The sequence below is a fragment of the Alternaria metachromatica genome (assembly GCF_023757995.1).
Source record: "Alternaria metachromatica strain BMP 0045 chromosome Unknown scaffold_19, whole genome shotgun sequence".
In the NCBI taxonomy this organism is placed as follows: Eukaryota; Fungi; Ascomycota; class Dothideomycetes; order Pleosporales; family Pleosporaceae; genus Alternaria; species Alternaria metachromatica.
The window spans coordinates 289,429-311,907 of NW_026055510.1; the positions used below are offsets into that span (position 1 = coordinate 289,429).

Sequence of the window (22,479 nt, forward strand, 5' to 3'; positions counted from 1 at the left end):
GCAGTAATATGATAACATGAAAAGAAGATGTATTCTAACATCGATGGGTATCAAAATCCGTATTCCACATCATATCCATAACTTGGCGTCTTCAAGACACAAACAATGACTCCCCATCATCATGTTCTTCTTCGCTCTCAGGTTCCCTCATGTAAACATCGTCACTTCCGATCAGCCCTTCACCATCGCTTATCACCATGGCCTCTCTCCGTCTTCTCCTTAGATCCCTCTGCGAACCACTCCCCATTCCAGGCTGCTGAACGACATCCCACCTGAACCTGTTGTTGGGTAAGAACGCATCATCCCTCCAGACACCCATGTCGCCCAACAAATTGAAGGCCAACTGGGCGCGATGCAGTACTTCTCCATCTGCACAGTACAGGTCTTTGATAAGCAGGTCCTTGGCAGATTTAGAGGCGTAGAAGCGTGTACATAGGATCTTGGTAGCCGAGGCGCGGATATCGTTGTTGTGACTCGTCGCCAGTGTCAAGAGTGAACTTGTCTTAATCGCATCTTCTTGGTGGGTCGGCGGTCCGGAGGGGATAGCGCGGCGCTGTTGGGGGATGTTTTGGGGGTCTCGGATCTCGGTGAGGGTGCGGATGTGGTTGAGGCCGTGGGAGACTTGCTGGACGGCTATGAAGGTGAAGACGCCTGGGAGATGGTTAGCGGGGCTGATGGGTTGGTGGAAGAGGGAGATGTACCGAGACCGAGCCAGAGCCAGTGATCGGGGATGTTGGATGCCATCGCGAAGAATAGCTGTACATGACGTGAGGCCTATGGCGGCGAGGCTGGAAGCATGATGCGGTCGTGGACTCAGTTGCGCGGGCAGTCATGGCGCTCGTCGCGTGTGAAAGTGGGGCGCGGCTCACAGGTGGCGCTAGACCAGGATCACCATGCCCGAAGTTTTGGCTCTCGAAATAATTTCAGGTCGACCATCTCGAGCCGCCCACGAGCCTCGCAACGCCGAATTCTCTATCGGAAGGTCTCCAGGCTTTCGGATACCCGCCACGATGCCGCCCTCCCAGCTGAAGCGGCTAAAGGCCTCCCTGCGCGAACAGGGCATCACCGGCCCGCAAAAGTCGAAGAAGCAGAAGAAGTCGCAATCCAAAAACGCCGACCACCACGAACGGAAAGCCTCTGCGCTCGCCTCGATTCGCGAATCCTTCAATCCCTTCGAGTTCAAGCACCTTGCGCGCCCTCACAAGCATGAGTACGTCTCTGCGCAGGCTGAGAATGCCCCCAAGAAGATCCTCGGCCGGCCTGGCGTTACGAAGAGCGCGGGCGAAGAGGCACGAAGGAAGTCGCTGCTTCCGGAGATGCATCGCAAGAACAAAGTCGGAGGCATTCTGGATAGGCGGATAGGCGAAGATGACCCGACAATGAGCTTGGAGGATCGTGAGATGGCGCGCTTCGAGAGGGAACAACAGCGCAAGAGAGGTGGCAATGTCTTCGACCTCGAGGACGATGCCGACGAGGTGGAGCTCACCCACGGCGGACAATCCCTCCGTTTTGACGATGAGATTGGCGAGGAAGACTACGACGCGGCTAGCATTGCTGGGTCAAGCGACGGCGAAGATGGCTTCTTGAAGAAGAAGAGGCGGAGAGACGATGACGATGAAGACGGTGAAGTGGACGGCGAAGCGGCTGCAGATCAGCCAGAGCGCAAGAAGAGCAAGGCAGAGGTCATGAAGGAAGTCGTGGCCAAGTCAAAGCAGCACAAATACGAGCGTCAGGCTCAAAAAGAAGACGACGACGAGCTGCGCGACGAGCTCGACAAGGACCTCAACGACGTACTGTCTGCCCTGCGAGGACACATCAACAAGAAGCCCGAACCCGAGAAGCCAAAAGACCCCCAAGTCAACGAGTTTGGCATGAACGCCGACCGCGCCGCGCTCCTCGCTGGAACCACACAACAAGACAAGGACAGAGAATACGATAAGCGCGTGCGCCTGCTGATGCAAGATGAGCGAGCGAAGCCAACGGAGCGAACGAAGACGGAAGAGGAGAAGGCCAAGGAAGAGGCTGACCGCTTGAATGAGCTCGAGCAGAAGCGGTTGAAGAGGATGCGAGGAGAGCCAGTCAGCGATGACGAAGAGCCACGCAAGAATGGTGTCGAGGAGCCCGAGGAGGATGAAGATGAAGATGAAGACGATCTTGCCGATGATGCTGCCGAGTTCGGACTGAAACTACCAGGTCAACTGCGACCAGAAGGCGTTGAAGATGAGGACGACTTCATCATGGACGACGATCTCGTGGCTACCGACTCGGAAGCAGACATGTCTGACGATGAGTCTGATGCTGGCTCTGCGATTGACGACACCATGGCCATGGATGAAGAGGATGCAGACTTTTTGAAGCACGTTATGCCAGAACGGAAAGAGCAGCCCAAGGCTGTGAACGGCGTGCTTACTCTCGCTGCCGAGCCTTCGTCAAAACTGGCCTTTACATACGCGTGCCCGCGGTCTCACGAAGAGCTGCTGAAGGTTTTCAAGGACGTTGCTCCCAACGATACCTCCACTGTCATTCAGCGGATACGTGCGCTCTACCATGCTGGACTGCACCAGGACAACAAGCACAAGCTTGCCGACTTCGCGTGCGCGCTTGTTGATCACGTCTCCTACCTGTCGAACCAGACGCCCGCTGCGTCGTTGGCTGTCATCGAAGCCATCATCCGCCATATTCACTCCATGACGCGGTCATACCCAGTTCAGATTGCTACCAAAATCCGACAACACTTGAAGCAGCTTCAGGTATCGAATGACCCAACTCCGGGTGATTTGGCTCTACTTGCAGCCATTGGCTCCATCTTCCCCACTTCTGACCACTTCCACCAAGTCGTCACTCCCGCCATCACTCTCATGGCTCGCTGGATGGGACTTACCTCACCTACTTCTACTAAAGATATTGCAACCGGTGCATTCATCGGTGCGCTATGTCTCCAATACCAAAGGCTATCCAAGCGATACATCCCCGAGTTCATCCGCTACACCGGACTGTCTCTCAAATCAGAGCACGCCACACCCACTCTCCTGGCCGCCCACAGCAAGAACGTCATCGCAGCCGCCGAACTCTGGAGCGCCTCAACCGCCTTCAACGAGATCTTCACCCCGCTGCTCGCCCCCCTTAAATCCGCGAACCAAACCTCGACCCACCAAAACCTCCTCGCCCGCCTCTCTCTCGCGCGCTCAAAACGACGACCCCTCCTCCTGCACCACCACCGCCCCCTCCCCATCAAATCCAGTATTCCCAAATTCGAAGAATCCTTCGATCCCAACCGCCACTACGACCCAGACAAGGAGCGCTCGGAAGCCAAGAAGCTGCAGAAGGAGTACAAGCGCGAAAGGAAAGGTGCGCTCAGGGAGCTGCGCAAGGATGCCAACTTTATTGCGAGGGAGACGCTCAAGGAAAAGAAGGAGAAGGATAAGGCGTATGAGACGAAGTATAGGAGGCTTGTGGCGGAGATTCAGGGTGAGGAGGGGAGGGAGAAGAATGCTTATGATCGGGCGAAGAAGGCTAGGAAGAGTGGTAGATAGGTGGTTCTGTTGTGGAAGACCAGGTCGGTGGAGTCGCAATGCATTTTATATGGCGTTGACGAGTCGATTGTTTTGTTGCGGTAATGGAATGGTACCGAGCATTGCACGTGTCTGCTACCGTTTCGTGCACGGGATGTTTATACGGCCAGTACAAAATGAAGTCACCTTGACGTTAGTCCCTGAGCGCACAATCACGTTTCACTGGAATCACAACGCACACGTTCTTGAACTAGCACCGCTACTCAATCGGGTTACCGCTATATTTACCTGCGAGCCTCCGTCGTCCACTATTGCTCACTGTTTTGGACCGCACACCCTCAAGTTATATAAACCATAGCCATGGCCTACGTCCAAACAAAGTCCGAGGCCGCCGCATCCACGTGCGAACCAATGTATGTTTTCGAGTACACCCCCGTCACCTCACCAACCCAAACTGACATCACCAGAACCCTCCGAAACCAACGCGAATCCCCACTTCTCCGTCTCCCAGCCAAACTCCGCAATCAGATCTACGCCTATGTACTAGGCGGCCATGAAATCCGTACAGAGAGCCCTCCCTGGGGCTTCATCACGCCCGGCTATCATCCCATCCAGCTGTCCTCCCATAACAACGATATATGGACAAAACCACACCACTTCCTCGCGCTTACAGCCACTTCGCGACAACTACGATGCGAGACAGAGTTTTTACCCTTCAGGTTGAACTGTTTTCAGGCGCACCACAACCGAGGCTTCCCGCATTTCCTTAGTACCCTCTCACATCGACAGCGCAACGCAATTCGTACTATCCGACTGATGAAGTTGAACCATTACTATACTGGTAGGTGTAGCAGGTCGGCGGCAGGGTTTTTACTTGACTGTCGGCTTAGTCTCAATGGCCTTGAGAAACTTATTAATGAGGGCACGGACCGGGGTGATGGTCTACGTGTTGAGGTGCCGGTGATTGGGGGGCCCTAGTAGAGAAGATGGTGGTATTAAGTTTGCGGGTTAGAGATGAGCGTTGGTAGGACGAAGTTGTTTCAGGGCGAGATGTGGAGTTGAAGACGGCTGTGGTAGGATTGGTATTTGGCAAATCTATCCTTTGGTTCGTGTAGTATGATGATCTGGATACTTTTGAGTACAGAGTCTAATTATTCATGGATAAGAGGCTTGTAGTCCAAAGTACCAAATCGCTTCGCCGCAGGTAGCTTGAGAGGCTATACTAATATCATATCTTTCACTTTTTTTTTACTTTTTTTTTTTTAGATATGCTGCGTCGTAGACTCCAAGCTAGTTGAAGATGAACAACCACAACTGTCTAGTGTCTCCATTGCATGAGTGTGGGGAGACCCCGAAAACTCTTAGAAGGATCGCCATGAACTATCTCTTGTGATAGACGTTATGCGCCGTGGATTCATATGGCAGTGGGTTTCGAGCGGGCACATCTCTCGGCTTACGGCATGACGACATCGGCCTAAATCGGACAGGCGGACTGACCCGACTCAGTCCTGAGCCTTTTGTGTGGAGGCATCGTGTCGTGAGAAAGTAATTGAGGTGGGCAAGCGGTGGAAACCGAGTACGTAGGACTGAGGGTCAGCCAAGAAGGAAGTCGGAAAGCGTTGACGCCGAACGCGCGAGACTAGCTTGATGTGGTCGCAGCACCTCTTGGAGTAACGCATCCATATCTTTGAGGTGTGCATCTCAATCAGAGCGGCATAGCTCGCCGCCCACTCATGGAAATCTAGAGCAGAGCTATCGTGAAAACCCATCAACTGTGTTTTGCTGAGTTTTGAGCATGGACAAAAGCGGTATGCACTTCTTGTGTCCAGCCTTCCTAAAAGAACGTACACCCCATATTTAAGTGGCGGCTGCTCGCTTAGTAAGGACCAGTTTTCCCCACGTGCGGGCTGGCATCCTGCAAAGAACCTTAATTGCACCCACAGACATCTTTTTCACGACAAACAGCGCCGGTTCTATCACGGGCTTATCGTGGTAGGCTGAGAGAATTGCCCTGGATTGGATGCAAGTTCCCGTCGAGGATCCAAGTGCCGTCTCAACGTACCCGCACAGCCGGCTTTCCCCAGAGCATGACGTCAGATGCTATTTCGCGACATCACGACTGCGCTCAACCAAGAGCCTCGGAGTTCTGAAAATGCCGCCTCTTACCATTGGAGGATCTTTTGACGCAGAGTTAATTTGTCGCACACACTGTAGGTATGCGTCAGGCTAGCTGCTGTGCTCAGCGTGGTTGCTCAAGACATACACATGATGTAGCCGCACGTCAGCTGGGAATACAATTACGATTACTCGGAAGGATTTGGTGTGCCAATTGTGCCACACCTCAACCGTTTTCCAAGCTCACTTGGCGTACTCGCACCGAAGTCGACATCTTTGCTCCCGAGCACGCAATTCCGGCCTTGAATCTCTATTGGACACTAGTGCGAACCGTCAGCGACCATCACATCCTTCGCGCCCCATCCCTGTCGCCGCACCCGCACACCCTTGCAAGCTCGACCCATCGAGCATCAGATTGTTGCCGGTACCGCGGCGAAAAGCGTCACGGTCGCTAATAATCACTTAGATCTGATCGGCATATCAGGGCATTATGTCACTTGTCAGATCCCTTCACTCGGGCTTTGCTTGGAAATACTTCCTACCCATCTCATCCTCTCTATCGTAGCAGTGGCCTTATTGCCTCGACATTCCCCCTACTGCGCATAAACTATTAGCGTACGTCAACACCAACTCCGATCCAGTAACGGAAGCGATCACGCAATTTCTCGTCATATCAAGCAATCCCGAGGCGTCGTAAAGGCTTCGGTCCTTCCCACATCCAGGGCACTCAAGCTTCCCAAGCTACCTTGACTTCGAAGCTCACAGGCCGATCCTGGAGCCCAGACCGGCACAGCACCACCGCCATTCGTCCCAGAGAGACCGCGTGCGCTTCACTCCAAGCCTCCAATTGCTTGCGCTGTGCTTGTTCATACCCGCCCGTTCGGTGGACTGCATAGATAAGCTTTCGGACGTCCGTCAGCTCTTGTCGTTGCTTCTAAGGCTTATTCGGTCTTGTCAAACTTAGTACTGGGTTTCAGGCACGTGGCATTCCAGTGCTGATCCAGTGCATCTCCGTTCGAGCGCGTTGGAGACCTCTCATCGCAACGATGGCTTCTACAGCCAGTAAAGTCGGCGAAGGCCTGGCAAAAGTGTTCGGCATCGACTTGCACTACCGGAATGAAACTGGCTCGGAACGCATAACTCGAGGCGAAAGCGTCTTCACCATCGACTCCGCAGACACCTATGTCGAGGAAGAACCTACCGCGAAGGAATGGATCAAAGACACTCTTCCCAGTGGGCACGAGCTGAGAGAATACTGCTCCAGCTTGTTTCCGTTTCTTTCCTGGATAGGCCGATACAACGTACAATGGTTGATTGGAGATCTTGTTGCTGGTACGTCACATTTTAACAGTATCATTGTATAGCTATTAACTTTTGTCAGGTATCACTGTGGGCGCTGTTGTAGTTCCTCAGGGTATGGCCTATGCGAAGCTCGCTGAGCTTCCAGTCGAATTCGGATTGTACTCTTCCTTCATGGGTGTACTCATTTACTGGTTCTTTGCTACCTCGAAGGACATCACCATCGGACCCGTTGCCGTTCTATCCACAGTCACGGGCGGTGTCGTGCTGTCCGCAGAAGAGAAACTTGCTGGCCAAGACATCTCACGAGACATGATCGCGTCCGCCTTGGCCATCATTGCCGGATCAATCGTTCTCTTCTTGGGTCTTGTCCGCATGGGTTGGATTGTGGACCTCATCTCACTGCCTGCTATCTCGGCTTTCATGACCGGCTCTGCCCTTAGTATCGCTGCTGGGCAGTTCCCTGCCATGATGGGTATCACAGGATTCTCGACTAGGGACCCCACGTACAAAGTGGTCATCAACTCGCTGAAGTACCTTGGACGAACCGATCTCAACGCATCATTCGGCCTGACCTGCCTGTTTCTCCTATATGCGATCCGGTTTACCTGCGGTCAGCTAGCAAAGCGCTTCCCCACCCGCGCCAAGCTGTTTTTCTTCATCAACACCCTGCGAACGGTGTTCGTCATTTTGCTGTATATCCTATTCAGCTACCTGGCAAACCGAGAGCACAGGGCCAACGGAACCAAGCCGATCATCAAAACCCTTGGAACTGTTCCACGAGGTAAGATGCTTCCTGAGCTTGATCAAACTCATTACTTACATTTCCAGGCTTCCAACACGCGCGCGTGCCCAAGATTACGATTCCCATCATCAAGTCCTTCGCGACCGAACTCCCATCGACAGTCATCGTCCTCCTCATCGAGCACATCTCCATCGCCAAGTCTTTCGGACGTGTGAACAACTACGTTATCAACCCATCGCAAGAACTCGTAGCCATTGGTGTCTCCAACTGCCTCGGCCCCTTCCTGGGAGCATACCCCGCGACAGGTTCTTTCTCACGTACTGCCATCAAGTCCAAGGCTGGTGTGCGCACGCCTTTTGCAGGTGTCATTACGGCCGCCGTAGTGCTACTGGCCATCTACGCACTCCCAGCTATGTTTTGGTACATTCCCAACGCAGCGCTATCGGCAGTCATTATCCACGCAGTGCTGGACTTGATTACCCCGCCAAACACTGTATACCAATTCTGGAGGATCTCACCGCTTGAAGTTATCATCTTCTTCGTTGGTGTTCTCGTCACCGTCTTCTCCAGCATTGAGAATGGCATCTTCGTCACGGTGTCAGTGTCCGCAGGCATGTTTGCTTTCCGTCTCTTCAAGGCCAAGGGCCGCTTCATGGGTAGGGCCAAGATCCACTCCGTGATTGGCGACCATCTGTTGGACCCAACCGAGGAAGACAAGATGTCGCCGCCTGGTGTTCGGCAAAAGCCCTCGGAGGGAGAGCACTCTGTTCGTGAAGTCTTCCTACCCATCGATCACAAAGACGGATCCAACCCAAGCATTCAGCTGGAAGACCCTTACCCAGGTATCTTCATCTACCGATTCAGCGAAGGCTTCAACTACCCCAACGCAAACCACTACCTCGACCAGCTCACCGACATCATTTTTGCGAAGACGCGCCGTACAAACCAAGCGACCTACAACAGACCGGGAGACCGCCCATGGAACGACCCTGGCCCTCGCCGTGGCAAGGATACCCAAATTACCGACGACCGACCCACGCTCAAGGCTATCATCCTCGATTTCTCTTCAGTCAACAATGTCGACCTTACTTCAATTCAAAACCTGATCGATGTAAGAAATCAGCTCGACAAGTACGCGGCCCCAGACACCGTCGACTGGCACTTCTGCAACATCAACAACCGCTGGACCAAGCGCTCGCTCGCCGCCGCCGGCTTCGGCTACTACACTCCTGAGATGCCGGATAGCGGCATCACCCACCGATGGAAACCGATTTTCAGCGTTGCCGAAATCGGCGGCTCCGACTCTGCTGCCGCGGAAGCAGAAGCACGCGAGAACCTCCTCGCACAACGCACATTATCGCAAGTACGAAGTCGCGACATTGAGGCTGCGCATCCCGACTCGGGCGATAGCTCCGAGACGGGTAGTATCACCAAGCAGCTGGAGCACAGCAAGGCGTATGGACACGCCGATGCGCAGGATGCTAGACATAGGGGCCGGATAGCGGTTGTTCAAGGGCTGAACAGGCCGCTGTTCCATGTGGATGTTACGGCTGCGCTTAACAGTGCGTTGGCTAATGCGCAGAGGAAGAGTCACTAAGCAGCGTGTTGTGGCCTTTGCGTTTGTGGTAATAAGGACTCGTTTTTTCTTTCAGTACATACTATGTAGAGATGATATCTATTTGCGCTCGGCTGTTTGCCTTGAGTGTTGCTTTCCCTGTTCAAAGACTCGTCTTACGATCTGCATGTGTGATGACGTGAGCGTGCGATGTCGGTCTTGCTGGTAGCTGACGTGAGATGGTTCGTTAGGCGGCCACTCCTTCCTTTCCAAACTGATCACGATGGCAAGGTGGGATCTGATCTGTCGTGGTGTCTTTGATGATATTTTCATTCTATTTAGTCCATACTCGTATTTCTGCTCCTGCTTTCGTACGCTTGGGTATATGTACCGCGTCATGCCCCAAACACAAAACATCAACGCCATGCTATGCTCTGTCCAGAACCATTTTTGCCTCGCCCCGTACAGTGAAAGAAAAGTCCTGCTCCTCGCGATGATAGCCAGATGCTGCCCCCAAGATGTCCGCGCCTGCTTGAAAGTCCCGCTCTCTTTGCGCAGACGTTCATGTTTCCAAAAAATGTGCTGCCTGAGTTGTGATGTTGTAAAGATAGCAGCAATACCGATTCCTTGCTCTTCGTTGCTCCATGCCTGATGTCGTACAGATGACACCAAATTCGCTTTCCTCCTATGCCCTGCGAAGTTCCGTCTTTGTGAGCTCGCAAACGATCAACGTCTAGTTGTACGCTTCAGCTGGCAGAGACTCACGGCTCTGTGCGAAAAGGGCGCCAGCTTGCTCGATATTCCACTGTCCAGCTTCCAGGCACTGAATAGCGTAGTCGCGCTTAAGGTTGGTTTCGCGCTGAACGTAGAGAATCATCTCTTCCTTCCTCTGCTGCTCCGGGTCGACGATGGCGGGTGTCGGTGTTGGTGTTGTAGCAGCCGTTATTTGCTGTGCGTTTGCTGCATTGTTGTTTGCCGGCGCGTCAGGACGGACCTGATTGCCATTTAAGATTGTGAGTTTGGGGAACCACGAGACGATTTCGTCTTGCCAGTTCGGGTTGGGAAACGGGTCGACGATGAGGTGTTCGACGTTTCTGAAGCGGCCTTTCCACGGCTTTAAGGCGTCCAGTGTCGCGAAAGCGTTGTTGCTTAGATCCAGGTTTTGGATGTGGCGGAAGTGGTTGCAGAGTTGGTAGACGGCGTGTGTGTTTTGGAGGTTGTTGCCGGCGAGTGTGACGCTGTGGATTGCTGCTTCTTTCGCTTCTTGCGTCTCAAGAATGGCGTCGCAAACAATCATGAGGGCGGGAAAGAACTTCTTCTGTGCGCCTTCCGATGCGAACATGCCGGATTGGAGAATTTCTTGGTCGCCGGCGATAGTGGATAAGTTCAACAGCTTGTTGGTTGCATCGTAGCGTCGTCCCAGGAAGCCTTCCATCAGCGGATATGATGGATTTGCCTTAAGTCTTTCCAGGGTTTCTTTGTCGATCGCCGGCTCTCGTGAGCGATTGTCTGTGCGATTGTCGTGCTGGAAGTGGTTTTGACCTCCCCTGAATCCTCGTCCCCGTCCTCGTCCCCTGCCACGTCCGCGTGAAGACTCGCCATCGACCATCATCTGATCGTCGTCATGGTTTTGTGGTGTGAATGAGACGCTCCAGTTCCCGCGTCCTCGGCCGCGACCACGTCCTCGCCCACCTCTTGGTTGATCGTTCATGTTCATTGGAGTATGTTGGTTGTGTGTTAGAAGTGGAAGAGATTAATCAAGCAAGACTGAGCAGATGGGATTGTCTATAAGGTCGGAAGGTCTGTGCGCTGCCAAGCCACAGTTTTCCAGTTCGTCCAATTGTCATTGGCCAAAACCCATGGAACCTTCGACGTCGACCAAGTTCACTGCTATTGTGCTCTTGCTCTCACGTATTGTTTCATGCTCTTTAGTCATGCCTGCTTATTGAAAATTGTGATTTGAGTGCAAACAATACAGTTCTCTCGTGCTGACTCCTCGGGTTGCAATCAGGCAGCAGGGCAGCCACTTTGATGACAGCCCGAAGAAATTGACGCCATCAATGCTGACAATGCCATCCGCGACGCTCTCTTCTGTCAACTCGGAGTGTGATTTCAGGGCCTCTGAGGCTCTGGTTGCACAATGCGCTCTATATCTACTACAAGACCAATTTTTGAAACCCAGAAATAACGATGAATTTGGATACAGGAAAGCAAAACACATCATCCAGTAGTCGACTGAGACCGACAGTAAAGTAAGTGTGCGTTTCATAGATTTCCGATCTAAATGATACAAGCCTTGTTCAGAAGAAAGTCTCTAAGTCCTGATACCTCTCCATACCTCCCACCACCTACACCACTCTCCCAGACTTGTAGCATAAATCTAGTCTTTCCGTTGATGTTCCGTGACGCCAAAAACTCCACACATGAACGCGCGTAAATGCAACAATGAGACGGCCTTCTGGCAACAATCGTCATCTAGTTTGAGTGGATCTTCTTGATCCTGTTAACACCCTCGTACAACGCGCGGTCCACAGCCGCAGCGACGGTAAGAGTACCACCGATCACGGCGCAGAGACCAACGAGGAAACCAGAGAAGGACTTTTCACGGGCTTCGCGGTTGATGACCTTCATGGGTGAGATGTCCTATTGCAACCATTAGTAACCATATCAAGCAACAAGGAGTTGGTACTCGGGAACTTACATAAGAAAAGAAGACACCGGGGATACCACCCCGAGCGTGAATCCTCTCTTTGTGGCCCTCCTTCTCGTCAGAACCACCCTGCAGACTCCTATGATGGCTGGTCACAGAGTACTGGTGCGTCTCGATGCTGCCCTTGTATGAAGCGTCAATGGTCGCGCCAAGGAGCTCATCATGTTTTGCGGAACGAGGAAGCTGGTTCTCCCAGCCGAGTGGCAAGTAAGCGGTCGACACGACCTTGATGAAGTACATGAAGTTGTAGGCCTTTTCGTCGGTATGCTGCTCGGTGTTGTCAAGAGGGTTGATGTGGTGGTTTGACCACCCACCAGCGCCAGAGCCTGCGTGCTTCCTCTGCATATCTTGGACAACGACATCGCTAAGCTGGGGGCCGAAGCGAAGCTGGTGAACCTTGTGGGTGAAAGTATGCGCGTACTCGTCTTTGAAGTAGTTCTCGAGGTCATGAACGTGCAGGTTGCCGTTCGAGAACGATTTTCCAGGCGCGATGTGAAAGTTCCCGACAACCTTGTTAACGCGGATGCTGCCCTCAAGACGGCATCCTTCCTGACGTTGTTGGTCGAGATGTTCGGCGTAGTGTTCCCGCTCGCATTGTTCGACTCCCTCTCCACGACCGAAAGACCAAGATATCGAGGCGTATGCGTCGCGGACTTCGTCGCAGGTATTGCAGCAGCCGGGCTTGATTGCGTTGGTGGGGGCAGGTGCGCCGTAACATTCGCCGCAGTAGTCGGGAGCAAGATGTGACGCTTCGTCCGCGTGCCTGAGACCGTCGTTAGCACTCTGTTGCTTCCCGTATGTGCCAGCGCCCAACAGCGACTCCATGTAGACTTACAGATCCAAAGCCTTGATATCAATAACCTTGCTGCCCTCCTTCTCAGGGCTCAATCGCACCTTGTTGATGCCATGCGTGACACCCATCTGCAACTCTCCGGAAACATCCATGACATCGAGTGTGAGCAGCTCGCATGGTACCCGTGGGAACGTTACGTTCAGGGCAATTTCCATGCGTTCGCCTCTGCCCTTATCAACCACCAATTCCGGTCGCACAGTCACTCTCCTGTAGTCGGCCCACTCGCCCCACGTTAACCAGAAGATAACCAACAAGCTGACTATGGTGACGATTCCACCGGATGTTGTGCGCACGCGCGCATCTTCGACCGTCTTGGTGAAGGCGTCGAGCCTCGTGAATCGCGATTTGGCGGGCATAACGGCGGGTTACCGCTGCAGGGTAGGCGAGTTTGTATGAAGTTGTGTGAAGCCCTACAGTAGAAGGCAATTGGGGTCGAGACCAGTGGGGTTGAGGGTGTAGCCGAACGTTGTCTCGAGACGTGGTCGTAGCTCGCGTCTTGAACAAGGACCGAGTTGACTTGAACTGCGAACGCAATTGGCGCTGCTTCTTGAAGGAGGTGAAAACGAAGGAATGAATATCAGCACTGTCCGTGCAAAAGTCGCAGTATCATCGTACAGAGAAGAGAACTGGCGAGCAAGTCAACGCGTGGACGCGGCAACGTTTCGGCTGGACTAAAGGACAGCTATGCGACTGAACACTAGCTCCGAGCGCCGCACCACGCTAGCGTGCTTCGGGTAGGTGCGCATACCGAGCACGTGGAGCTGCAGCCCTGGAGTGGTTCACCAATACCAGGAACCGTTTAATAAAAGGGGGAGATGAGAGTTGCAGTCAAGTTGTACACAGAATTGAAGTAATTTCATTAGGTTTTAGAGGCATGCAGGATGCTCCATCATACCGCTATTCAAAGGTAACCAGATTGGCGTTATGCCATCTGAGGGGCTTATTATAAATAGCCTACGAAGCGAGAACGTTCCTGAGCATGCTGTTGAAACCATCACTGAGCTTGTATAGCTCCACGATAGGTGGCTTCTTCGGTTCGCCTGCCTTTCTCCGAAGCTTCTCAGCAGCGCGCGCTCGGCTCTTGCGCTCAGCTTCAATTGGATCTGCGATATCTGTATCGTCCATGTCTTCCGAGTCGGTGGAGTCGCTACCATCATCGTCGAGTTCAAGATCCTGGAGATCCATCTGTATCTCATTAGTGTATGGCCCAACATGTTGTCAGAGAGGAAAACAAACCGCGTTCAGCCCAAAGTCGCTCGACTTGAAGCCGGCGATACCACCCATAAGCGGATCAGGGTCATCACCACCGCTCGCCATCTTTTGCCTTGTCTTGTCCGAATGCCACTTCTTCCTCGCCATTTGCCACTTGATCAGACTGTTGATCTCACGGATGGCCTTGTTCTTGTCGATCATATTTGAATCGATTCCACCCTGGAAGAGCGCATTCATATCAAGCTTACCGCCACTTCCAGGGCCGTGACGCAGGAAGTCCAAGATACCCTCTAGCCATCCCATGAGCTGGTCGAAGAGACCGTTGTCATGCTTGTGCACCTCGTGAACGAACTTGTAGAAGTTATCCTCGTGGCGGGCGCACAGATCTATGAAGGCCTGCACGGTTTGATTGGGGTCTGCAGAAATTTCTTGCCGTTGACAAGCTTCGATGGTTTTGATGGTGTCATCGGCGAACATGGCGAAGTCGGTAATACTGTTGTAAACGTTTGCGGATTTGTATACACGGACAAGAGGTTCGTAGAAGATGGTGAACAAATCCCGGAAGAGCTGTAGCGTGGTCGGCTAGAAGTACGTCAGTCATTTATCTCTAAAATCGCCTTTCCGTCAAACTTACTTCTTCGATGATTTGGAGCATCATAAGCTTATCCCTCTGTCTGAGACACAGCTTCAAGTATTGCTTGAGGTGCGCGAAAAGCTCAGCGCCAGATCGCATCTCCTTCTCGACCTGACCGGTCGCGTTAGTAGCTGTGCTGACGGTGCTGCGGGTGCTAGCTCTTCTGCTGAGGCGGCTCGATCTCACATTTTCGACCGCGTTGTTCCATGCAACGTAGGCATTGAAAACCTTCTCCACTTGTTGCGAAGACAATTCTGGTTGGAAGAACTCGGAGCGCAGTATGGTCACGACGACATCGACGTTGTCGCGCGCAGCTTCTTGTCGAATCGCTTCCTTGACACCTTCATCCGCTTGTACGTATGCTTTGATCTTGTCGCAAAGAACATCATCCTTGATCCTCGTGGAACCAAGTGTGTCGATCGTCTTCTGTACAGAGTTGACACCGTCGTTGATAGCCATACCAAATATACGCTGAAGTAATGAACGAGCGCCGAACGGCTGTGCAAGGAACAGATCCAGAACCCCACTCATGACGGCTGCAGGGTTGGCTATCCTAATGACGTTCTTGAGGACACCGTAAGGAACGAGAGAATGTATGCGTTTCGCCTGTGCAAACAGCTCGGGGGAATTGTCCTCGGCTAGGAACAAATGGTAGATGGTAGCAGCCACTTCTATCCGTAACCACTCTGCGAACTTCTGGTACTCTGGCTTCAGGTCTCGGATGGTGTTCTTGACTCTGACCTCTTGGAACAGGTGTGAGAGTCCATTGCTCTCTACAATTTCTCTCCTGAACTTCTCCATGTGGATGTCAAGCTCCGCTGCTCGCTTCCGCGCGACTTCGTAGAACTGCTTTTGTTCCTCGATGCGCTTCTTGTCCATCTCTTCTCGCCTCTGGATGTCTTCCATTTCTTCCTCATTGACCTCAATGGGATCGTGTGTCAGGAATTCAGCCATGGCACTTGACTGGGCGATTCGCTCGTTGTGTAGGAATGATCGGAGGAATGCGCGAAGAGAAACACGTTGTTCTTCCCTGTACAGCTTACGAGGAGCTTTGTACGCTGAAAAGTCCGCTGAGGCTCTCGGCGAACGTCTTCCTAGTGATGTCTGTGAGGCGTTCTTCTTATGTCCGCCCCAGAGATAGCTACGCAAACCACCGCCACTGCTCTCAACAGGTTCAGGAGGGGGAGGTCCTTGCGTAGATCCTGACGAGATAGAGCTAATATCGTCGTCATCAGCACTTGATTGTAGGAGGCCATCTTTCGCATTCTTTCGAGGTAATGGAGCGAGCACTTTGCCGGGCAGTTCGAGACGTATGCGTTTGTGCAATTGAACGAAGTCTGCGTATCGGCGGCCAATGTAGAAGTCCTTGTCTCCGTCGTGCTTTACACGTATGAGGTATTCCTGCAAACGCATCATTAGGCTCTGTCTTCTTCTAACGTGTATATCTACTTACCGCATGTGTGTGGTAGCGGAGATGTCTCTTCACCGATGTTGTTCTGACGCCTGCGACATTGACGTCCCAACCATTGATAGCGTGTCCGCTCGGCTCATTCATCGTAAGACCCTTTTCATCTGCCTGTCGGTCCACGATCTCCATCTCGGCAAAGCGTATTCTTTCTTCGTAGCCCGACGCGGTGGGAATGCCAGAGACCATCATCAGCTCGACCAGCTTCTCGGCCTTGAGCGCTAGCTTTCTCCTCTTCGTTTCCTCCAGCCGGTCTTCTGAGGATGAGATGTCCTTGCTCGCGAATGACTCTAGGAACTAGAACGGCACCTTTGTCAGTTCCTTCTCTACACAGTATGACCTCATACAACGTACAACTTGTAACTTGTCCTGCCAGAACTCCTTCTCTTTGGCCTTGTCCAAGAAGGGAAAGTTCCGGACATGATTGACGAATATGTAGCGGAGGAGGGGCAGCTCTGAGTCTTCCGGCGCAACTTCGCCGGCATCTGAGCGAAAGGGTGCGCCAAAACGTCGCAGCGCTGTAGGAGAGGAGAGTTCGGCGATTTCGTACTTTGTTTGCTGGGAGATGAGTTCGCGCTTGAGGTCTGCGCCATCGTTAGTTTCGCCACGGGCTATGGATGATGTTGTACGGCTTACAGTGCTCTTGTTTGCCTGTCAATATGGAGCCCTCTGGCGGCACCGACATGGTGGAGAACTTGGAGTAGGACGTGTCATTGCGCTGGGGCACCGCCGGCCGCGCGGGCTCGCCAAAGTTCTGTACTGAGGGCTGAGGATTCATCGTGGTGGGCTCTGTGGCACCGTTGAGCTGGATGGCAGGCGGGGTGTCGAGGTTGGCGGGCATAGTTGGATTAATAGCAGCGTTAACGCGCGGGCTAGGGAGCCGCGATCCGAAAGAAGGAAGATAAGGTGTAGGAGAAGGAATAGCGAAAAGCAGACTTTGGGGTCCCTGCAGATGACCGTCGACGCGTGTTGTATGACGCCTGACTAGCACCACGGAGTACCTGTGGCTGCAACTGAGGCTGGTGCACTGCGGAGATGCGGGCACGGCACCAAGGACAAGAGATACGATGGGTCTGCACCGCCCGTTCTTGCTCAAAGTGGATCAATTCAATGCTTGTCGGCACTGAAGCTGAGTCGGGCGCGTAAAGGATTGTGGCTGAGTGACGCAACCCGATGTCTTAGCTCATCTGACGTATGGAGCGCAGAGGCCCACGAGGCCGAACGAAGGAAAGAACGGCACCCTATGTCTTGGCCGTGTTCGCCCTTTGTTCCCCATCTCGTCTGCACAATACGCGTCGCGTATCCTGGGAATGAATACGAGGCGTTCTGGTTGAACTGACAAGAGTACCCCTCCTCGGAACGGTGCCTAAGACTCGGAAGTACCTGAAATCGGACCGCATTCGGCTCGCTTCTGCTCTCGAGGACCGCACTCGCACATCGCAAGGTCATGCATGGCTGACTTGCTCCCCTTGGCGCAGCCTGTCACTCATATCTAGCAAGGAAATATGACATCGAACACGTTCTGGCCACGGGCCAAGATATCTGATTGACTAACTAGTACAACATCACGCCGGGTACTATCGTGTGCGAACATTAAGGTTTTCAGTTGCAATTTGACTAAGGTTGATATCTACTCAATTGTACTCGTACAAGCCCGATGGGTGAATAAATCAAGATGCCAGTCTATGGCGATAATTAGCCCAGGACGCCGGCCTGTTCTGTTCCCAAATTGCTGCCAAGACCTTTCATGGCATTTCGGCAGAAGAATTCAAGTTACCCACGCTAACGCCAGCCCACTTCACATCTTACATGATAACCACCAATGCACTCGTAGGTCCGAGGCTCAGTAGTTGAGCTCACCACTGCCACCACCACCAACTGCATCCAAGTCTTCGTAGCTCTTGATTGATCGGCCTTGCACAGACTGTACAGGTCCAGGTCCACCCTCACCATATCGCTGAGGGCCTTGACGGCTACCACGAGGTGGAGGGGTCAATCGGCCGCCGTTAACAGCGGGACGAGCACGGCCGTCACGAGGTTGACGATCGTAGGGTCCGGTACGGTTGTTGAAGCGATGGCCGCCTCGTCGCATAGGTCCGGCACGGTCATCGTGGGCAGCATTGGGGTCCCAGTTACCGCCCATAGCAGGATTGAACAAAGCGCCCAAATGCACGCCGTTCTGCATACCGTTGTTCGCCATTGCCATGTTCATATTGGCCAAGTTGAATCCCCGCGGCGTTCCAGTGGCCTGGACATGATTGCCCATCGGGAAGTGGCCATTACTGTTGGCATCACTACGGGATGGAGCAATATGCGCAGGGTCGACAACATAGCTGTTGACCAGTCGCAGCTGTTTCGCATTAGCAAATGTATCCTTACAAACATTCCTGTAAACACTTACGTCCTTGTGTAGTTTCTCAAGCCATTCAGGATGACGCTTTTCAGTGTGCTTTCGCCAGAAGTGCTGGCCTTTGAACAACTTTGTGCATTCCGGAACCTTGCAACGCCACTTGGATTCATCCTCCTGTTTGACATAACGTGAGAGTTCATCCTCGATAGCTTCATCTAGAGGCTTGCCGCCGAGCTTGCGGATATCAACATTCTCCGGCTCAAGTAGCTGTAGCAGTTTTTCCTCATACGTCTTCACCCAGTTGAATGCTCGTTGAAGTTGTTGTTGGTTCTTGGTACTCAACCGCATCGGCTTCTTCTCTTGCACAGGACTACCGCCCTCGCCATTCTCTGCGTCACCTGAAGACTCTTGCTTCCTGTAAGGAAAGAGGTCTCCAGTAGCCGTAGCTCTCGCGGTAGCCTTGGCCGCAGTTGTGAGACTAGCGCGCGGTCGGCGAAGATGTCCTCCTGCGCACTTGCGAATCAACTCGTGGACCGAGTCGCTCTCAAAGACGCAGAAGAAGCAGAAGTTGTAGACACGTCGGAGATACTCGATGAGGAGATCAAGCTTCTTCTTCTTGGCCAGCAGCTCTTCATCATCCACCTCATCATCGAAAGCACCCTCGTCGTCTTCCATGGTTTCATCTTCACCCTCCTCCAGGTCTTCTGGATCCCGCGCTTTCTTGGTCGGCACCGGGGCATTGGCTGGGGGCTGAAGCCAGCCTTTCGAGCGCAGAGCCTCGACACGTTCTTCGATCTTACTGACACCGTCGACGTTTGAAAACTCTTCTTCGTGTTGCGCCTTGAGGTCGGAGTCGAGCTTCCTCACGAGTCGTTCAGCAAGCTCTAGATCACGTTCGATTCTCTCAGGCGCAGAGAAGAGGTCCCAAAGTGCCTTCTTGCGAGGAGCGGCAGGAGGTTCATGAATGCCAACGTGGCACGTGAAATTGCCACGCTCTTCATCGATGACGGTCTTGCCGTTGAGAGCTTCAAGAGCCTTGTGAGCGGTAGACTGTGGGCCCTGGGCAGCTTCAGGCTTATCCTCAACAGCCCCTTCTTCGGCATCGTCATCGCGTCCATCACCACGGTCGTCGATGACCATTGGCTGCTCATCGCTTGGATTGAGAATGACCCAACCGATGCGGTGGCACTTCTTAAGTGGGTTAGGGTCGCTCATGCTGAGCCACTTGAAGCCGCCAGGGCCTTCTCCCAAGTGCTCCTTGCAGAACTCCTCGACCTTTTCGCGGTTGACCGTGGGCGCAATGGTCTTGATGAGTAGCGTAGGCTGGAATGCGGTCTCATCGCGGATCTCGCCGCCTTTGCAGGGCAACAAATCGCCCACGCCCAGCACCTCGTTGGCAGCCGTTGTCTCGCCCTCTTCCTTTTCCACGATCCCTCCAGCACCGTTCGAATCGTTTTTGTAGATACCTTCCAGCGTGAACTCGTCGAAGTAACCCTCATCTATTTGTCTCTCCCACTCCTCGTAGATGCCGTGGCGATATTGACGGAGCTTCTCCTTGAAGGCCAAGTCATAGTCTGGGTCGTAGCGCTCCTTGAACCACTCTTCGTTCTTATGCTTGTCTACAAACGTCTTCGCCATCTGGACTTGTAGCTTCTCCTTGTACTCGTCATACGCGGCCTGGATCTGTTCGCGCTCCTTGCCCCGTTCCTCTCGAGCTTCGCGCTCGCCTTTGAGACCTGGTTTGCGTCCGCCATTCTTTGCGCGCTCCTTCTCCTCCTTCATGAGCTGCTCCACACGCCACCACTCTGCGAAGTAGTTGAACCCGACCTGGTATTCGAGGTGCATAGGGTTCGGGACCGGGTTTGTGGTGAAGGTCGGCGCGAAGTTGTCCTGACCAGGCACGTACCGATCGATGCCTGCCTGCACGGGCGGAGGCGAGGAGCGTCGTCGGTTGCCATCTCGGCGGGGGCCGTCGTAGTCGCGCGCGCGATCAGGCTGGTATCGGTCGATGTTCTGGGGCGAGCGCGATCGGCGCCTGCCTGCCCTACGGTCTCCGGAGCCTGTGTGACGCATGTTAGCTCAGTCTGATGTTTCAGAAGCGATTCAAGATGAGGTTTGGAAATGATGCCGGTCATGTCCAGGAGTCATACAACAACGCCCAAGTACGCGCAATCGGTCTGTGCTAACAGCGCTTGGCGAGAGAGGCCCGGAGCAAACACGCGGCATAGTTTCGCGTGACGGTGAAAATGAAAGTCCGTCACGTCTCAAAAAGGGTATATGGCTTACCTGGTGAACGGCGTCTGTACGAATCCGCGGGTGGCCTGGAGTCCTCACGCGTGGCACTGCGAGCTGTCAGCATCGTACTTTGCGCACCGTCTTCTGCACCAACATACGTGTAGGAGTCCATCGCTGCGGTATGCACGCGTGATAAGATGGTGAATAGTTATGAATATGTGGCGCGAAACAGAGACAGGCAGTCGTGTTTAGGCGGCTCGGAGTGAGTGTAGTGCAGCGAGCCTGGGGGCAGCGCGCGTAGTCTTCGGTTGCTTTGACGCGCAATCTCGCCGGGAGTATGCGCTGGGTGGGAGTGGATGCTCGACAGGCAATCGGCGCGGGTAGCTGTTTGCCATGATGGCTCGGTCAGAGAGGAACAAGTCAGGGACAAGGTGACGGAGAAGGAATGCGATTAGTAACGAGGAAGAAGAGGCGGGTAAGAAGTGACAAGAAGCCGACACGCCTGGTGCGATTGAGAGCACACAGGCAGCGCCGCAGGAAGATGAGGTCAGAGAGGCAGCTGGAGGGAGGCTGGGCGCAGGGCCACGGGGACGAAGCTGTCCGAGCTATCGAGACAGCTGTACAAGAGGAAGAAGGGGTACGAACAATGGGACAGCTGAAGGACGAGAAGGTGCACTCACGATGTGCTAAAGTGACTCCCGGGCAGAACGATGCCGGTGGAGAGGGCGATGGCAGAGAGAAGGGTGAGGTACGTCGCGGAGGGCTGGAGAGACCCGAACGACGGCTGAGACGGGGCTAGCGTTCCACGCGGAAAGTGGACCCGGCCTTCCACGCGTTGGCCGAGGCTGTGATTGGCGCTCCGAAAATATCACGAGATGCGGAGTGCAGGTACAGGACGCTTCCTCTTCTAGCGACGTCTTCTGTTGCGTATGTGACATTGATCGACGGTTACACACAAACCTCATCACACTAACCGCCATCATGACGAGCTACATCCCCTCCCTCACGCTTCCCAGCTTCGCTTTCGAGAACCCTGCAGTGGCTATCCTGCTACCTGTTCTGTGTGGAACGGCCACAGGATTTGCCATCAGCCGTAAGTCAGTGGTAGGTTCGCACCGGAATGGTTTTCTGATTCCAAAACAGCAAGTGTATCTCAGACAGCATACCGAACGCTGAAGCAACCTCCACTACATCCTCCCGGTTATGTATTCGGACCGGTCTGGACAGCACTCTATGCCACCATGGGCTACACAGCCTATCGCGCGTACACTAATGGAGCGACGTCTGCTAACCCTAATACTGTTGCTCTGGCGAAGGTATGAGAATGCTATGCGCGATCTGCTATCATCCGAGCTAACCCGGTGCAGCACGGAGCCACTCTCTACACTATCCAGCTGGCCCTGAACCTGATATGGACTCCTCTCTACTTTGGTCTCGGTCGTCCCATTCCCGCTTCAGTCGACATTCTCGCTCTCGGTGGAACTCTTGCCTACCTTATCAATGTCTGGGGACAAGTGGACCCAGTTTGCGGATGGCTGCTCGCACCCTACCTAGGTTGGGTCAGCTTCGCAACATACCTCTGCGTAAGTACCATCACCATTCGACGTTCGTGAATTGCCAAAGGCTGATGCTGCAAACAGATTGGATCAGGTTACCTGAACAACTGGGACTTCAGGGCCATCTCGAAGAAAGATTAAGATATTCGTCGGTATCGACTAAGTCTCCAGAAAAGGTTATATCTCCATGTCACTTGACAGTGTAACATAGATCCTCTTACGGGAGCTAAGTATACAC

General features: G+C 53.4%; 8 protein-coding genes across 8 annotated transcripts; 3 read left to right on the plus strand and 5 right to left on the minus strand.

Annotated features, from left to right (window-relative positions):
* Positions 1 to 91: 91 nt before the first annotated feature.
* Positions 92 to 744, minus strand: J4E83_007593 (uncharacterized protein; the record flags this gene model as incomplete). The annotated part of the gene is made up of 2 exons (XM_049334496.1): positions 92 to 651; positions 702 to 744. The coding sequence occupies 2 exons, from the start codon at positions 742 to 744 to the stop codon at positions 92 to 94; spliced, it is 603 nt and encodes a 200-aa protein (XP_049186382.1).
* Positions 745 to 1,010: 266 nt separating this feature from the next.
* On the plus strand, positions 1,011 to 3,533 carry J4E83_007594 (uncharacterized protein; the record flags this gene model as incomplete). Its single annotated transcript, XM_049334497.1, has 1 exon — positions 1,011 to 3,533. The coding sequence occupies one exon, from the start codon at positions 1,011 to 1,013 to the stop codon at positions 3,531 to 3,533; it is 2,523 nt and encodes an 840-aa protein (XP_049186383.1).
* A 3,140-nt stretch (positions 3,534 to 6,673) lies between these two features.
* J4E83_007595 (uncharacterized protein) lies at positions 6,674 to 9,268 on the plus strand (the record flags this gene model as incomplete). The annotated part of the gene is made up of 3 exons (XM_049334498.1): positions 6,674 to 6,959; positions 7,009 to 7,710; positions 7,758 to 9,268. The coding sequence occupies 3 exons, from the start codon at positions 6,674 to 6,676 to the stop codon at positions 9,266 to 9,268; spliced, it is 2,499 nt and encodes an 832-aa protein (XP_049186384.1).
* Positions 9,269 to 9,959: 691 nt separating this feature from the next.
* Positions 9,960 to 10,943, minus strand: J4E83_007596 (uncharacterized protein; the record flags this gene model as incomplete). The annotated part of the gene is made up of 1 exon (XM_049334499.1): positions 9,960 to 10,943. One exon carries the CDS (start codon positions 10,941 to 10,943, stop codon positions 9,960 to 9,962), a length of 984 nt encoding a protein of 327 aa, XP_049186385.1.
* Positions 10,944 to 11,701: 758 nt separating this feature from the next.
* Positions 11,702 to 13,145, minus strand: J4E83_007597 (uncharacterized protein; the record flags this gene model as incomplete). Its single annotated transcript, XM_049334500.1, has 3 exons — positions 11,702 to 11,869; positions 11,928 to 12,699; positions 12,772 to 13,145. 3 exons carry the CDS (start codon positions 13,143 to 13,145, stop codon positions 11,702 to 11,704), a joined length of 1,314 nt encoding a protein of 437 aa, XP_049186386.1.
* Positions 13,146 to 13,743: 598 nt separating this feature from the next.
* Positions 13,744 to 16,941, minus strand: J4E83_007598 (uncharacterized protein; the record flags this gene model as incomplete). Its single annotated transcript, XM_049334501.1, has 6 exons — positions 13,744 to 13,974; positions 14,026 to 14,583; positions 14,636 to 16,036; positions 16,089 to 16,397; positions 16,455 to 16,684; positions 16,737 to 16,941. 6 exons carry the CDS (start codon positions 16,939 to 16,941, stop codon positions 13,744 to 13,746), a joined length of 2,934 nt encoding a protein of 977 aa, XP_049186387.1.
* A 1,002-nt stretch (positions 16,942 to 17,943) lies between these two features.
* Positions 17,944 to 20,857, minus strand: J4E83_007599 (uncharacterized protein; the record flags this gene model as incomplete). Its single annotated transcript, XM_049334502.1, has 3 exons — positions 17,944 to 18,450; positions 18,502 to 20,510; positions 20,737 to 20,857. The coding sequence occupies 3 exons, from the start codon at positions 20,855 to 20,857 to the stop codon at positions 17,944 to 17,946; spliced, it is 2,637 nt and encodes an 878-aa protein (XP_049186388.1).
* Positions 20,858 to 21,666: 809 nt separating this feature from the next.
* J4E83_007600 (uncharacterized protein) lies at positions 21,667 to 22,382 on the plus strand (the record flags this gene model as incomplete). The annotated part of the gene is made up of 4 exons (XM_049334503.1): positions 21,667 to 21,778; positions 21,829 to 22,001; positions 22,053 to 22,268; positions 22,326 to 22,382. The coding sequence occupies 4 exons, from the start codon at positions 21,667 to 21,669 to the stop codon at positions 22,380 to 22,382; spliced, it is 558 nt and encodes a 185-aa protein (XP_049186389.1).
* Between the last annotated feature and the right edge of the window lie 97 nt (positions 22,383 to 22,479).